The sequence below is a fragment of the Gavia stellata genome, chromosome 8 (genome assembly GCF_030936135.1).
Source record: "Gavia stellata isolate bGavSte3 chromosome 8, bGavSte3.hap2, whole genome shotgun sequence".
Lineage (NCBI taxonomy): Eukaryota > Metazoa > Chordata > Aves > Gaviiformes > Gaviidae > Gavia > Gavia stellata.
The window spans coordinates 13,899,619-13,916,141 of record NC_082601.1 but is presented as its reverse complement, the minus strand read 5'-3'; the positions used below and the strand labels follow the sequence as shown (position 1 = coordinate 13,916,141).

At 45.8% G+C, this 16,523-nt stretch overlaps 1 protein-coding gene and 1 non-coding gene across 9 annotated transcripts in view; one reads left to right on the top strand and one right to left on the bottom strand.

Moving 5' to 3' along the window:
• CLASP1 (cytoplasmic linker associated protein 1) overlaps positions 1-16,523 on the bottom strand; it is a 170,962-nt gene that overhangs the window by 133,208 nt on the left and 21,231 nt on the right. For all 8 annotated transcript variants that reach the window (XM_059820074.1, XM_059820075.1, XM_059820070.1 and 5 more), the window contains exon 2: positions 70-148. In XM_059820074.1, coding sequence (XP_059676057.1) covers positions 70-148 — 79 coding nt within the window. The remainder of the gene's footprint in view (positions 1-69; positions 149-16,523) is intronic.
• Positions 1,371-1,487, top strand: LOC132317456 (U4atac minor spliceosomal RNA). The gene has a single exon (XR_009484090.1). It is a non-coding gene; the product is annotated as a U4atac minor spliceosomal RNA (small nuclear RNA).

Below are 16,523 nucleotides of genomic sequence, written 5' to 3'. Positions count from 1 at the left end.
TGTACAGCAGCCAAAGGGGATCCCCCAGAGTGATGGCGACATCCCCCCCCTCACACACAAATCCCTTACCTGTGCCAATCTGGGCCTTGAAGCGATCTTGTAAGCGGGACACCAGTGCCGAAAGGATGTCAATCCCCAGGAGAACCACCTGCAAGCACAGGACAGATGGCGTTTTAGCATGCACCCCCTCAGCCCCAGCCTTGGCCAATGCACCCGAGAGGCAGGAGCGCCGGCACACGCTCCCCTGGGAGGGGAAGGGCCCCTTCCCACCCACACCGTGGGCACTGCGTCCATTTGCTCTGGGGCTGCGCTCACCCGGGTGACAGGGTTGCACAGATACTGATACACGCAGCTTTTCCTTGCATGGCTTGTGACAGACAAGCTGAGTGGTTTACAAACAGAAAAGCCCCCAAATTATTGCTCCCTGTGACATTTAGAAGCCAAAATTCACTGCCAAGAACTTGACAAAGCCAACAACTGTAATTGCTGCTCAACACTAAATTCATACATATATACATGCAATGGACACATACCATATGCATAAGAATTTTAGTACTTGCTGTAACTAACATTTCTAATTAGTTGTAATTATTACAGTTATAATTAGAAAATGGTGTGCACTAACAGCTGCCTAACGATTCACTTGCAGAAATTAAACCCAACACTTTTATGACATAACTGAAACCTGGGAGAAGGCACTTTATTTGAGAGAAACTTCAGGACAGGCTGCAGATCAGAAAACCCACTCTGATTAACTCCATTTAATAACAGTACAAAAAACACACCATGTACTGAATATACGGTGTAGTTTGCATCATAAATACTTGGCAAGACCCTATAGATCATGATAGTTCTGGTATGAGACAGCTCTCCATAAGTTCAGTGAGGCGCTGAGGTTTGTAACCCCTGGAAGTGTTATGCACAGCCAGGCTTTTCTGGGGCGGTGTCACCAGGGCTGTCACAGCGCAGCCCCGCTCCCCGCGGTCCGTGAACACCCCGCCCATACATATATCTATCTATACGTATGCATGGGCGCGGACGCGGCTGCTGGCGGGGGGGCCGTGCCGGGCAGCGCTCCGGGCTGGCAGCAGGGGGCGCGCTCCGTCACCGCCCCGCGCGGCTGGCCAGCCCCCTATGCAAATAGCCGCCCAGCTGGCGCAGAGCACTCTGGGTAGCGCCGTCACAATCGACAAAAAGGCTTAAACCGGAGCCGGAGACGAGACAGAAACGCCGCTCTCCATGCTGCGCCCGAGCGGAGCGCGCCCCCGAGCCGGGCGGCGGGGGAGCAGGTCCGGCAGCGCACCGCCCCTCGCCCGGACCTAGGACGCGGTTAGCTTTCCCCTAGTGGAGGCGCGCCACAGTTTCTGTTAACCGTCCTTATCTCGGGGTTGCGTGGCTGCTCGATGAACGCGTGGTGAGGGCAGCACTGCTAACGCCTCAAGCAACACAACAGCGCCCGCTCTGAGCGCGGCGCAATTTTTGGACCTTCGCACCGTGGCGCATGCCCGGCGCAATACCCCCAACGGTGACTTGTACAGTTGCACCGCTCCTCCCGAAGTGACCCCACCGCGGCGCAGTCCCGTATGTACTTTGCGGTGGCTGGTGGTGTGTCTGAGCTCGGACTCCTCACACTTCCCCCGCTGCAGCAGCACCCCTCTCCCTCCCACCCGCCCCGAACTGTGATTTTCTCATCCAGGAATAATAGTCAGTGCAAATTAGCAGCGTCCCTAACAAAATTAAATGCATGATAGGTATTACATTAGCTGACACATGTTGGCTCACAGCATTACCACACTGCCTGTTATGCTACTGTCCGTACTAAACCCCTCACATTACAGCGCTCAACCGCAGACTGTTTTAACCCTCCTTTTGGCGTTACCGTGGCTGCTGCGCCTGCTTTGCACACCAGTGGTCAGTCCATAACCCAAGCTTTCCACCCTCAGCTTGTCACATGGATTCACTCCAAATTCCGCTCTATAGCAGCAAGGGAGCTATGAACAGTGGGCAGATGAAACAGCCTTCTCCATGTCAAGTCTCCTAAAAGAAACTTCCTAATACAAGCACTTGGATCCTAACTTCTCCCAACATAACACTTCACCTTCTCCAAACAGTTCCTGCAGTTTTCTCCCATCACAGTAACAGATCCTTCAACTGTGCCATTTTTTTAATTCAACATCATTTGCAGCATGCCAACAAGATTTAGAATCTATTCATATGCCAAAGGAGAATCTTCCTCATGCTTTTATAAGCCGTGTTTCTCTTGCACATTCATCTTGCACCTGGATTTAACCTACCATCAACAAATGCTCAGCCAGCTCCAGAGCCAGCTGTCTTAAGCCCCATCACTACCCATTTGTCTGCCAGCTCACTCAGCTCCTCCCAGCTGGGGTACAGCAGCAGAGCCCTGGCAAGAGGATGAGCTTCAGATCCTCATTAGCTGGGACATGCTTTTAGGAAAAGTCACTGGGACTTTGAATGCCCATCATCATTCACAGCTGTCTGATCAGAGTCCCATCACAGCAGCATCCTGCATGGAGAAGTAAGTGTGCTGCCTGTAATTACGGAGGTGTGCCCCGGGGATAAATCTGATCCTGGGAGAGGAAGGGATCCATCTCTTCTTCAAACTGCCTGCAAGCCCAAAAGAGCGAGGGGAACTCATCACTCAAACATTAAAGGAAACACATGCACAGTGCAAACATAACCAGTTACTCTGCAGTTTTCCCCCAGGGTCAGACAAGGAGGATGAGCTAAGCCTCTGAAGACTTTTTGCTGTTGCTGTTATAGAAATGGAAAGCTAATTAGCACAGTGATTACAGTGGTGGCTTGGACAGCTGTTGAGGAAACAATCACTGGCAGTGACCAAGAGTTGCTGCCTTCCATGCTGGATTTATTTATCAGCCCTGATGGGCCACCTGCCTCTGAAACTGCTGAAGGTCAGAGGTGGAAAGTTGAAATGGTGTATGGACTGAGATCCAACAGATCCATTAGAGAGACAAATAACAGAAAACCCAGGGCATGATTGGCAAATGAGTGAAGAATGAGTTAATTCCAGCCCTTGCTGCATTGGACTGACTGCACTGAAGAGCCCACCTGAGTTTACTGCTGAAACAGTTGCTCAAGCTCTGCCTGAATTAACACACACTGATGACCAAGAGGAACCTCAGGAGGGGGGAGACTGTCACACAGGACCAGAGCAGCAATGGGCCTGGTCAGCAGCCACCCCGTTGGCGTGATCTTGCCACACACACACCCACCCACCCCGAGGAAGCCAGCCAGCAGGCTCCGCTCCACATTGAGGCACAAGAAGGGCAGCTCTCCATCCAAAATTCCAGATAACACTGCAGTGCTGATAACTCCGGAGCTATTCCAGGCCTTTACATCACCACAGGTCTTGCTTCGTGCTCCAAGCAAGGTAGGACTCAATTCACCAGTATCCCTAGTAGCACAGAGGCCCCCAGGCCTCAAATGAGAAAATACCAGGTCAGCAGCTGCTGCTTTTAGCTTCGTACTTTATACACATCCCCAAAAGGGAGATCTCAGGTCTCCCAAACCCACTGCAGAAACACACAGCAGCACAGCCCTAGGTCTGCAGCTCAGCTGCTTCACTCATTTGACTCCAGGGGTTCCCCCAGACAGTCAATAAAGCAATTTGTGGCACCCAGTGTTCAGCTCAGTTGGCATCTGCTGCTGCTTTGTAACATCTCTGAGTACTTTCCGCAGGTGCTAAGGGCTGTCAGCAAGCCCTTCTCCTGCCTCCCTCAACTGCCAGGTCTCAAGGCACCATCATTCCCAGTAAACGAGGCTCTCGTTAGTTCCCAGGATGCAATATAGCCTTTCCCAATACAGAAAACACTTTTTTTTTTTTTAAGAGTTCATCAAAACATTACGTCAAAGAACTCAAAGCATCTGTCCTTTAACACCTGGTTGGTGTTGAAGAGCCTGCAGGCAGCTCCACATATCAGAGAGCCTATCATCAGCTGCTCTAACAGTAAATGCTCACCAAGCATGGCAGACAAATAAATGTATCCAACAGTTTAAAACAAGACACACCTAAATGCACTCCCATAAAAGGGCAAGAAAGCAAGCCGCACAATCCAGCACCAGCTGATCCAGCACATAAAGTGACCAGAGTGACTCACAGCCTCGGGCTACCACAACAGCCAGCACTAACCCAGCAGCTCTGGACTGTGGCAGATAAGCCCTTTCCTCCATTCTGCACCATGCCACATGCAGAAGACATACACAGTGCTGCAGTGGCAGCTGCTGCACAAACTCATATCCCATGCCTCTTGCAGATAACCAGCGAAGCGCTGAGCAGCACCTCTCTGCAGGCTGGCTTGCCGCTGGACCTTCCACACCTGGCAGCCTGGGACCTAAGTGGGAACATTGGAGACAGTTTCTGTCCCAGCCATGTCACCAGCTTGCTTCATGCTCACTTTCCTTATCTCCAACACCGTGGTGACATGTTTTGGCTCTTTCACTTTGGAGTCTGTCTGTGAGGTCTTTCTTGGAGGAGGGGAGTCAAGTGGAGAAGGACAAGCTTCTAAATCTCAAAGTGCAAAAAAAATTGTAAGAGAATTCAACCAGGTTTTTCGAACACTTGCCTAGATAATCTTTTGGATTCATAAACAAAGACACAGAGAAGCACTTGCATACTTTAAGAAAACTTACTATATTTGTGAAAAAGGACAACACTTCAGATTACACATTGAGATTACAGCATTAACTGATGACTAGTGTTAATCAGTTGGACAGGGAGCAGTTCTGATTCCTCAATACATGAAACATGCACCACAGCTAAACTGGGCACCCAAGACCAAGCAAGAACTAAAGTTAGCTGACATTTGCAAATTCAGTTTTGAAGTCAGATACATATTTCGGGTCAGGACAGCAATAATAAAACTCCTGGCAGATAGAAAAACATTAAACTAGCTTATGAAATACCAACTGCTGTATTCCACCTGCACATGAGTATAACCACATCCACCCTGGAGGAGTCTGTCCCCTTCTGCCATTCCAGCAGTTAACATATCATGTTCCAAGGCAGGATCACATCCGCACTGGCAACGCAAGTGCATCGCCCCAGCCCAATGATCCTAGCACAGACACAGGTCATCTGTGCTGTTCTGTACAACACAGTTTGCAAAACCAACACCATCAAACAAGAAGGCTGCAACAGTAGCACAACTGGTTTTACTGGCACAACTACCAGCTGAACAAGGGGAAGACTTGAAATAGTTTTTCCTGGGTTCTTTCTCTAGAGCCATGAGATACCATCCATTCTGTCACAGACACCACCTTCAAAATCCACAATTTTGGACGCTGGGTCATTGATTTGCCATTCAATACAGCAATGTCTAAAGAGACTAGCTGCTTGGTTTGGAATTGTAAGTTTTTCCATTGGAACATGGACCACAATCTCTTGGAGTAGCTTCCTGGAGGAAAAACGCTCCTTTTATTTCTCATCGTCTACAGACAGATTTCTAAATCTGTGGTATTTAAAAAATTTAACTAATTAATGTGGGAATTTAAATTTCCAAACAGTGCAATCTTATAGTGACTTTTCTTGGGTTTTAAGACACTGATGAGAGTCCAGGCATCTGTTTTGGATTTAGAAGAATGGGAAAAACAGGTACAGAAACCTTTCAGCAGGTTTTTCTGCACTGCTATACAGCTGATTACTCTGCCCAGAACAGGGAATTACACTAAGCAATACTGGATCAAACACAGACAGTAACTATGGCCGAGAACAGTGACAGCGGGTCAGGAACATCCCTGGCACTCTGTCGTCCCTAGCAGAGAGGCCAGATCCTGTACACTGGAAAATATCAGCACCGGGGGGCTCTTTACAGCACAGCATGCAACTGTTCAGCAAATCAGACTAGCAGCACACTTCAACTGGCAGAATTTAAACCACATGACAGCTTTCACCTCTATATCCCTTTTCCTGGTCTCTCCTGCCTCATGCTTGAAGACCTTTTCTCTTCTGGCAGTACAGAGATGCCTTGTTCTTCCTTTCCCACTGTGAATCCATCCCCTGCTGTACACTGGCCCATGAAGATGGCCCACGACAATAGCCCTTTCTAAAGGCAGCAAAGCCCAGGCTGCTCATGCTGTCTCTGCCATGCCACTGTCTCAAAGGAAAATCCAGAAGGTATTGACTGCCCTGCACATCTCCACCCAGACAGGTTCCCAAATCTCCACTACTTGTGGTCTCCTCTCAGTCCAAGGCTCTGTTCAACATCAGCCTGCAAGTTTATCTTCCCTACGCTTCTATGCCAACACCACCCTGTGCTCCTGTGACTGTATTGACCCTGCAGGTCAACTGAGTCTCCTTTCCTCACTGTAATGACAGCCAGTACTACTGCAGAGCCCCCACAGTACAGCCCCAACCATTTGAGCCTCTGGCAAGCACCTCATTTGTATGCCACAAGGAGCAACACAACTTCCCACAGGTCTTCTGGGGCTGGAAGAGCAGGGAGAACTGCAATCAGCCCATCTCCTTAATGCCCCCCACCGCTCTGACATAACATAAAGATCAGAGCACATCTCAGCACTTTTAAACTACGGCTTGTAAAAAACTATCAAGAAGCAGCATCTATGAATTAAGGACCACTGCTCACCCCAAAATTCAGGGGACCAGCTTATTTGATGCCAAATCACCCAACCTGCAATGGTGCAGCACTGTGGGACAGTGATCAAGGATAGTGAAACCCATGTGACAAGTGACTGCCTGTCAGGGATCACCACTGGACTGATGGAAACAGCCAAACCAAAATACCCAATGAAACCACCAGCACTTGTAAAATAAGCAAAAACCTGGTTATTCAAAGTTCTCCTTCATTTACAGACCTGGGAATAGATGAGCAACTCAGTAAATAAGGCACAGCTCTAGAGTGAAATAAATCCCAGAAGGACTAAGGTCATTTAAATGTTTGGAGGTATTAAGAAAAAGTTGTCAGAAATGATCACTACAGGGATGTATTTTTACGACTACTGTTAGGACACAAGGGCACCTTCCTTAAGCAAAAGCAAAAAACCCCAAGAACTATTTTCTGGATCCAGTAAATAAGCCAACAAAAATCCAGTTGTCTCCTGATGCAAGAGCTAGAGACTTGGTAGAACACATGAGAAATTCAAAGCAATTCAAAGAAATGCACCACAGAGCAAGAAGTTATCACTACAGAAATTCCACGAAGAAAAATGGGGGGATGCTTAAAAGAACATGATCATTCTGAAATGTGGACATCTGCTTCCAGGAGAGCTGACAAGCATGTCCTAGGTGAAGCAGCTGGAGCAAGTCAGCCCCCAGCTACACTGTTCCCTGCCCTGCCTCTGCTCAGTGGAATTAAAGGGGTGAGTACCCAAGAATAACAAATTCACCCTCTTTTGCAAAGATTCCGCATTGGTCCTTGAGTGATTGCACATAACCATCATGAGAAGGAGCAGCATGTAACCACTGGGCTCTGTCCAAAGAACACAGGAGGAAATCACAAGTTGCAGAGTCACTGCTGTGGAGCAGAGGTGGCTTTTCTAGCCTGAGCAAGGTCAATGCTCCAGACAGCACAACACGTAAATCACTACTGACACAAACTGCAGTCTGTGCTCAGTCTCCAGGGAAGCAGCACTCACGGTAATACATCAGGAGACCATGCAGTTGAAGGCAGAGTCCCAATTTAAACCACACCTTCCTGTCCCAATTACCCCAAACACTGCTGAAAACCAGCAGCAGCAAACATGGTTTCAGGAAGGTGGTCCTGGTTTTGCAGTACCTTACAGGTATGGATATCTGCATGGCAATACTCTATGTTTAGTGTCTTCACATAAACCATCAAAACAAAACACCTGCACTACCAACTGCTATTGCCTTTGGTTCCTCACCACAAAGCAGTTAAATATCCAGTCACAAACACTGCCACTATTCTGTACATTTCCATTGCCCTCAGCTGAGCACTTACACTTACAACCAGGTCCTCAGCCAGCAAGGAAAAATGGATGTAGCTCTGTGAGCACCGATGAGATCATCCCTGTGTGAGTCAGCTGGGGATCAGGCCCACCACATCCTTGAATGAGCTTGTAGCTTTGATGACAAGTTGCATCTCAGGAACTCAAGGCAAAATGAAGCATCAGAAAATAAGCGCTAGGATCTCTCTTACAGAAAAGCAACGAGAATACGTCAGGGAAAGGGCAAAAAGCCATCACAGTGCCCTGCTTTGTTTTTCATGGGAAAACTGAAAGCCTTTATTATGGCAACTAGCAAATTGCTAGCATAGCTTTGTGCCTTATTAACAGACCAGGTTGGTTTACCTAATGAAAGTGGTTTTCCCTGCATTAGACACAAAAGCCTGCTATAGTACAAGAAGAAAGCGAGAAATCACACTAGTAATCCGCCCTTAGGTGGAACCATATTAGCTGTGGCACCTCAAAGCTCCCAGCACAGAAGCACGGACCCCAACACCATCTCTAACACCTACAGGAATAGAAAGTGCTCAGCACATTTTAAAATTGAAACAGAAGCGCGTCTGAGGGTTTAGACAGCATCTGGAAAAAAACAGGCAAACACACAACCTAGCAGATAAATCACCCACAGTCCTCTCTGTTCCCTTAGGGCTCAAGAAGAGTAGTGAGAATTGTGAGGATGCTCAAATATCCAGCTACCCCCCCGACTGCTAGTTCCCACACTCTGAACACCTGCACTTCCAGGTAACACCATTCAATGTAAGCTTTTACGAGCAACAGCAATCCTGTGAAACAATGATGACAGGCCACGTGGACAGCCTCATGAGGAGGACACCAAATAGGTGCAAACACAGCCATGACCCACCAGCTGCTGGTAATGTGGAAAAAGCTGGGGATCTCTCAGGGAGGCCAAGCAGCCACTGTGGTGAGGAGTCAACAGAAGCTGACTTGAGTAGGGTAGAGGGTAGTTACCAGATGCCGACATTTCTTGCTAGATCACAGCTAATGAAGCTTTTTTTCTTGCATTGTTTGGGAAGAAAGGAACACATGCAATTAAGAGTGCAATAGCATATTCAGTAACCACAGCGTTTGCAAAATTCTGGAAACACCCTAAGACCTGAAGCTTCCACAGCAGCTCCCAGCCCTGCGCAGTCAGACTGCCTGCTCAGCATCTACCATACACTCCGACATCATTGAGGAAAGTTTCCAGACATAATCCACAACAGCCTAATTGCGCAACACCTAAGAACTCCACTGAGAAAAGAAGAAGAAAGGTTCAAGATGCCTTTGTTAGCTGCAGAAAGACAGACAATAGCCCAAGTAAGTGAAAAGAGGGATGCTAGGTAGAGAAAGGGGTCACAGGTGGCAGGAGGGAATGCTTCCTCCATGGAGGGAGGCATCACTTCAACAGGAATCCTATTCCTGCAAAGCTGTTTCTTTAGCCCACTGAAATCTTTTCACCCAGAGGAGACTGTAAGAGCTGAAGCTCTGACCAACTGGGCACATGGAAAGCCTTTAACAACCTCTTAACACAAGGGCAATAGCTTCTACATCCTGCCTAAATTCCAGCTTCAGCAATTACAAAATCCCTACCAGGAATTCCCCCTCAGTTTCTGCCTGAAGAGTCCTTTCTTCACTTTCCATTGCTAAGAATTGCTGGGAAGTGCTGCTAGCACTGCAGTGCTCTAACAGCCAAGTAAATAAGCAACTGATTTTATAGCTCCCAAACAGCCTGAAAGGTTCAACTATTTAGAAAGAACAGCACTAAGTACTATGCTGGAGAGTGCAGCTGGAAGAAAAGGTGAAAGTCAGACTACGCTTAAACACAGAAAATGAAAGAAAGAGGCTGCTTACATTGTTCTCGCCTGCAACCATAAGACAATATAAATTTGCAGCCAAAGAAAATCACCTCTCAATGCAGACAGATACAATCCATAGGGTGAGGCCACACCACAGCTGGTTGTCCCAGCAGCAAACAGAGCAGCTCACAACAAGAGAATCCAAGCAAGGCTTTCCATAAAAAAAACCCTAAAAACCCCACAAACGTGCTCTTACAGCATATCCTGCTGATCTTCAGACAAGTTTTACATATGACAGGCCCAGTAAGTGTTGTTCTTAATCCAGGGACAGCTTTTCCAGCGCCCAGCATCATAAGGGGAGATGATTTCAAAACCTTGTGTGACAACTAAAATTCAGGGTTTCAAGATATTTCAGAACCAAGTGGGACCCTGATACATGAAGGAAAGAGCCAAATGTTCTGAGAAGCACAAAGAAACCAGCCTCTGGGACTAAGCAGCATCATTTTCAAGTATAGAGGATCCCTCAACACATACTGCCCTCCTCCGCTGGACCTATACCTTCTGTTCCCATCCCCTTAGGACTGGTGAAGCTGCTGTGACCCATGCGGTATTGGCCAGCACTACCCTCAAGGAAAGTCTTCAGCTGTATGTCACAAGGTCTTCCTTCACAAATGAGCCTCGGAGAGGAGACAGTGCATTTCAAACACTTTTCTGACCCATTCAGGAAAGCCCTTAAAGGCATGGGTTAAAATACTTCTCAGTCTCTCCTACACCAGTGACAGGTGCACCTGAGCTAGACCTGGCCCAGCATCCACAGCAGCCACAAGATCTAGCACAGCCCATGCAGCAAACATGATGCTTCCCACAGCTTACTGTTCAGTACTGTCAAGACAGGTCAGTGAAGACAGAGCTACTGGTTTAAGCTGTTGACTATATCAGTTTCTTCTTTCATCATTCTTAGTCCCCCCAAGGTACAGTTAAATGCTGTTTTTCAGTGCATGTCAAAACAACTTAAAGGGAAAGCTTCAAGAGGTTTACTATCAGTGCTATACCAGTGACTCCAGCTGAAATCAGGACCCCAGAAAACCAAGTGGCACAGAAACCCAGAAAGGGACAGTCCCAGTCCTGTCCTGCTCACTTGAGTGTGCCTGTGCTGGTAGAACCAGACCTTACAACGGCAGATATGCACCAGTGCCCATCTGCAAGCTGGACAGCTGTCACTGTGCACTCTCTGCTTGAGCTATTGTGTCACCCTGCATGGGGTCAGGGACATTCAACTGAGAAATGACACAACTGGCCCAGGCCTAGCACCCTGCAGACCTCTTTACACAGCTTCTAGCTCAGCAGCTCCAACCAGCTCAGAACTCCAACCAGTCTGTAACCCATGCAAGCCTCTCACAACTATAGCTCTCCTACACCCAGCTCTTAGTACATTTCTTGATCAATTCAGGCATCATTTTTAATATCTTAACTTCTGGCAAGTAGATACCTTCCAAGAATTTGATCTATCTGGTCCAGAAAACAGCAATCACAACAAAACCAGATTCTGGCTCTGCCCATTTAAAAGCTAATGCTAACTTTGAGGGGAAGGCTTTCCACATGCTCCAGAACTAAACCCCACATACCACTTCCCACACAGGAAATAAGCATTCTTCTCCTTCCTAAATATGTTCCTCTCCTCAACTCCTTCTGACTTGTGTCTGTCCCTTTGCCTTTTTGGCTGTCATCATTGATATCTGGAGCAACAGCTGAAGCATCACTCTATGAGCTCTCACAAGAGAATAAAACATCTGTTTTCCTCGCTCAGGCTGAAAACAGATGCCTTTTCAGTTGTTCTAACAGATACTCAATTATATGACAGCATAGTGAAGCACAATGCATCTAAATTAGGGCACACCCTTGGGCCACATTGGTGCATGGCATGCGGTCAGAAACCAAAAAGGTTCTGCAATCTCAGGCAAGCTACCTATCTGCAAATATCTAGGGTCTGAGACACCCACACAAAGGCAAGGGTAGATTTCTTGCCTTGGCACTTAGAAGCTGCAGACATCTGCAGAACTGCTCTGGAGCAGAACACGTGCACCAAGCACTAGGCACTCACGCTGCAGTTCAGCTGTGTACTTGTGGCTTTCCTAACAAGCTGTCTGGAAAATGCAGTTCCGTACATATAACACTCCACATCATCCTACTCACCTGATATTCCAGGTCTGAAATGGGTGACAGTCATCACCACAGGACAGTTGTTCAACAAAATCTGCCTGGAAAGAGTTATACTGGCTATTGTAGTCCTGTTGGAAACACATTACTACACAAAACTCACACAATGGGCACCCATGGAAGCCCTGCCACAGGCAGACCTAGGCGAGCAGCCTGGAAATAGCTGGTTCAAGATCCAACCTGAGTCACAAGGGTGGGTTGACACCAGTAAGACACAGCTCAACCAGTACTCATACTGTGTCGGTTCCTGTGGCTGAAGCACTCCAGCCTCCAGAGCTGTTAAACTGGTGAGACACTTTACAGAAAGCAAAAGACAAAAAAAGAAAAACCAAACCCAAAAAAACAACACGCAAACACCTCAAGGGAAGAGAAGGGAATTCCTCATTCTGCCTTGCTTGAAAGAACCAGCATTTTCTTAAGGGAAAAGAACAAGCCATCTGAGCAGCTGACAGCACAAGTGGAAAAACACTTGGAAAATTATAGGGACAAACCACATACATTTAGGCTTCTATATCCAGCTCTAGAAATAAATTTAAACAAGCCAGGCAAATAGTTCCTATCAATGCTCTAGCGCTGCAGCTACACAAACAAGCATCCCTCACATTAGAGGCTTCCACAAATTCTTGTGGATTAATACAAGAAAGGAATTAATTAAATGTTCAACTAAATCATTAGCTCTTGGATTAATTATCTTAAATGGAACTCTTAAGAAACTGAAATACATCAGAGGAACAGAAGCTATAAACGTAATACAAGAAGCCACTCATTTCAGTGCAGGCTATACAAACAGCTGACACCCTGGGAAAGCACAGCCAGATGAAGCAGATACTTTCTGGACAGGCTCTACTCACCTTTCACAATGTTTTTACTATGTTCTTCTCTCCTTCACAACTCCCATAGTTATTTTCAACACAACAAAGGGTAAACTAAGTCAAGTGTTTAAATAACCATTTTGATCATGATTTTAGATGATCAGTTGCCTTCCTTTGCAATTCAGTTATTTTCTCAAAGAGGTTTGTTCTCACTGGACACTTGTTAGTAAGAACAGTCTAACTTTCTGCTGAACAAGATATAGTATATATTTATGCAAGCAGTTAATAGCATAGCATACCTTTATAAAAATGCAAAAACTTAAGAATCTGAATATAGCTTAGTAAAAGAGGCTGGGCCATGCTTCAGGGGGGTGGAAGGTTTTTTTCACCCCAACACTGCAGAAACTTGAAGCAACACTGAAAAGCAACTTTGAAGAATAAATGCAACCTGCTGGATGTGAGTTACATTTCATCTCAGAAGGCAAAGGGAACAACAACTTTCCAAGTTTTTCCAAATTGTTCCTTCTAAAAAAACCTGTTGATTTTTAACTAAAGGAAATGTAGAAATATTTGTAATTTGCCAAGGAAGAGACTCAAGAGACTCAGCTGTCCCCTGTCATCACAGGCAGGTTCAAAGGTGGATTTTTTTTTTTTCTTTTGTCTCCAAGATTGTAAGGGAGGCTTGGTGGAATTTTCTAAAGCACAAATTAGGTGCCAGCTTAAACTGAAATCAGTAGCACCGATACCTCTAAAAATGTGCCCTTCACATCTTTGAAACCTCTTCATTCTACTCTGTCTCATCTCTTTTTATTCATACAGGTTGGAAGTTATGCAAGCCTTCCTGCTCCTGTAAGTTCAGAAGTGGTTTCTTGACTTTGATGCAACTACTCCAAACTAAAGTGCCCCATGAGTATTAAGCAACATCTTTTATGCAGAAAGGAAAGCATGATAATTCTGAGAACTCCCAGAACTAAAACCTGATGTCTTGTGAATTCTGAAACAAGACAGACACAATGCTGGACAAAATACTGTGCCATTGTTAACCTGATGCGAAAAGGATGCTCTATTGTTTCCTCCCATCCAGCCCTACTGCACATTCTGTGTGGGAGCTAAAAGACACAATAGCTCTTTAACCTTTAGCACAAGAAAGGGATCACCAATGAAATCAGGTTAGAAGGGGTCTCCAACAGCCAACTAGTTCAACACCATCCCCACCCCACTGCTCAAAATTAGATCAGGTTGGTCACATTTCTACAAAGCATTTTGTTTTACTTGATTCTTAACATATAGGCCTTCAGCTGTCATTGACTTCTAATGTTCATTAAAACTTGAAAGAGTTTTATATATTCTAGTTAGAAGCAGCCCTGTCAATTCATGAATTGCTTTAATGAGCTTCTGTGTCACCACCAGGAAGACCTTGCTGGCAGACTATGAAACAGCAAAACTGATTTTATTTTTTAACCCTTCTCTAGGTACAGTAGCAGTATAAGCCAGGCAACAATTTGTAGCCCCCGAAGACTCCAGCCACATGATCTGATCCATGACAATCTTGGACTTCAACAGGGTTTCACACAGGTATAAAGGACCTGAGACATATCAGGCAGCAAGATCAGCACACACATGTCAAGTTCAAATACTGCCAGCCATAGCAGGAATTGGTACATTCTTTTCAGCAAAGAAATGGCATTGGGCTTTTGGTTTATTTATCTAGGAGGTTTTGTTTAACTTGACATCATCTGATAAAAGCAAAAAGTTCAAAGTCACACACAGTGATAGGCTCCAATTACTATTCCTCTCTCTATCAGTCTGTGTCAACAGCAACTTTGTTCAGGAAGGAGGAGGGATTGCTGCTGGCAAGTCTCTTGCCATCTACGGCACAGAGACTATTTCAGAAGAATAGGAGATTCAGTTTCACAGATAGTAACCATGTCAGACTAGAAAACATCACTTAGAGAAAGAAGAGTTAAGATATGGCGATGCCCAAGGATAACACCAAGAAACATAACATGCTTTCCTGATAACACCATTTGTGGTGCAGGTTAGAGATCAAGTGGCTGCTTTTTCTTCAGTGCAGACATTGTAAGAAAAGTCAAGCAGATCAGTTGGCTAAATCTTCCACAAAATGACGACAAACTGTTTAGGAAGGGGATCCAGCTGCAGTCACATCTCTTCTTACCCTTCAACTTTTTCCTCCTGTAGGCTAATAGCACTTTCTGCACCCTAGCAAGATAGGAAATACAAACTAGTGTTTCTCAAGAGCTTTCATATCCTCATCTGGAACTACAGAGCATTATTACTATCATAAACTTGTCACGCTGAGGTCTAGCAGTACTGTCTGTATGTTGGAAAAAATTATTATTAGGCTACTTCATATACATCTGCCTGCAGTGTTGGGACTGTGCCAGCATGCAGTCCAGTTACAAACAAAGTTCAGCCTAAGATCTACACATGCAGAAAAAAAATCCATGCAGAGCTACTGGTACACTCACATCACCATTTAAAGATATTTCTCCTCCCTCCTTCAAAGGACTTGAAATTTTTTGAGAGCACACATATACATTCTGTTCCTTGTCTTCGAATTCATACATCAAAGATGCCACAAACACAAAGCAACATGGAAGCAAAGCACAGATTCTTCATTAACTCTTTCTTTAAGGAAAAGAACTGCAAGAGACATGCAGGCCCTGCACTATTTTTTGATGTATCTTGACTTTTTAAATCAATCAAAAGTAAGGAGTTCAGATTTGCTGCTACAGGCCAGATTTTGACCCATCAGACCAGCATAAACCCAGAATCTGAAGCCAGCTGTCTGCACTCACATCGTTCTCCCCAGAAACTGAACAGCAGAATCAGCAGTCACTGCACATTTCTTACCTTTTGGTGACTTAATTCAGACCTTAAAGATCACCTAATTTGTATTAGGTAGGGAAAAAACAATTCCAGAAACAGATTTTTAGCTACTAAGCTACTTCAGTCTACTAGGTAGATTGTATGCTCTTTAAAGAGTTGCCCAATTATGTGCTGACCTTACATATGCTTTGGTGGTTTCTTTAAGTGACTCAAAGTTTCCACTATCTTGGATTATTTAATTTTGCAAGACAGATTAATTCAGTTGCATTATTTCTTCCATAAAATTGTTCTTGATCAGTAGATAATTAGGACTAGAAGTCAGGATATGGCAGCATCAACAGCTCCGTTTTGTCACTTGTCCCCAGCAAGGAACACAAGGTCCCAGGCAAAATACCCACGGTAAACAATCTCACTCCCTGCTCCTCAGAGCTTAGTCTGAAATCCCTTCTTAGGAGGGTTTGAGAAGGGATATAATACTAATCAACACCAGCACTGATTTTATTGTTCCTTTTGCCTGTGTAAAGCAGCATACAAGCAAATAGCACCCTTCCAGCCTACACTGTCTCTGCAAGGGCACAGAGAGATTTTGTTTCTGACTTTACAGAGAAGAAACTGCACTCCCAGGTGACTCTGGGCACCAGAAAAAGAGATTTGCAGTAGAGCCAGACTTGGGAGCTTAATCCTGCCTCCCAAGCCTTTGGTTAGGTCTTCATCCCCCGCACAGCAGATGTGGGTCTGAACCATCTCTGCCCAGCACTCCTGCAACTTGAGCTGACAGCAGTGGGCAAACTGCACTAAGCCTGGAAGGCGGCCGAACAGCAGCATCAGAAGACATCTTAATTCAGCCCTCTTGGCTGGGGAACCCATGACCTAGCCCATGTAAAAC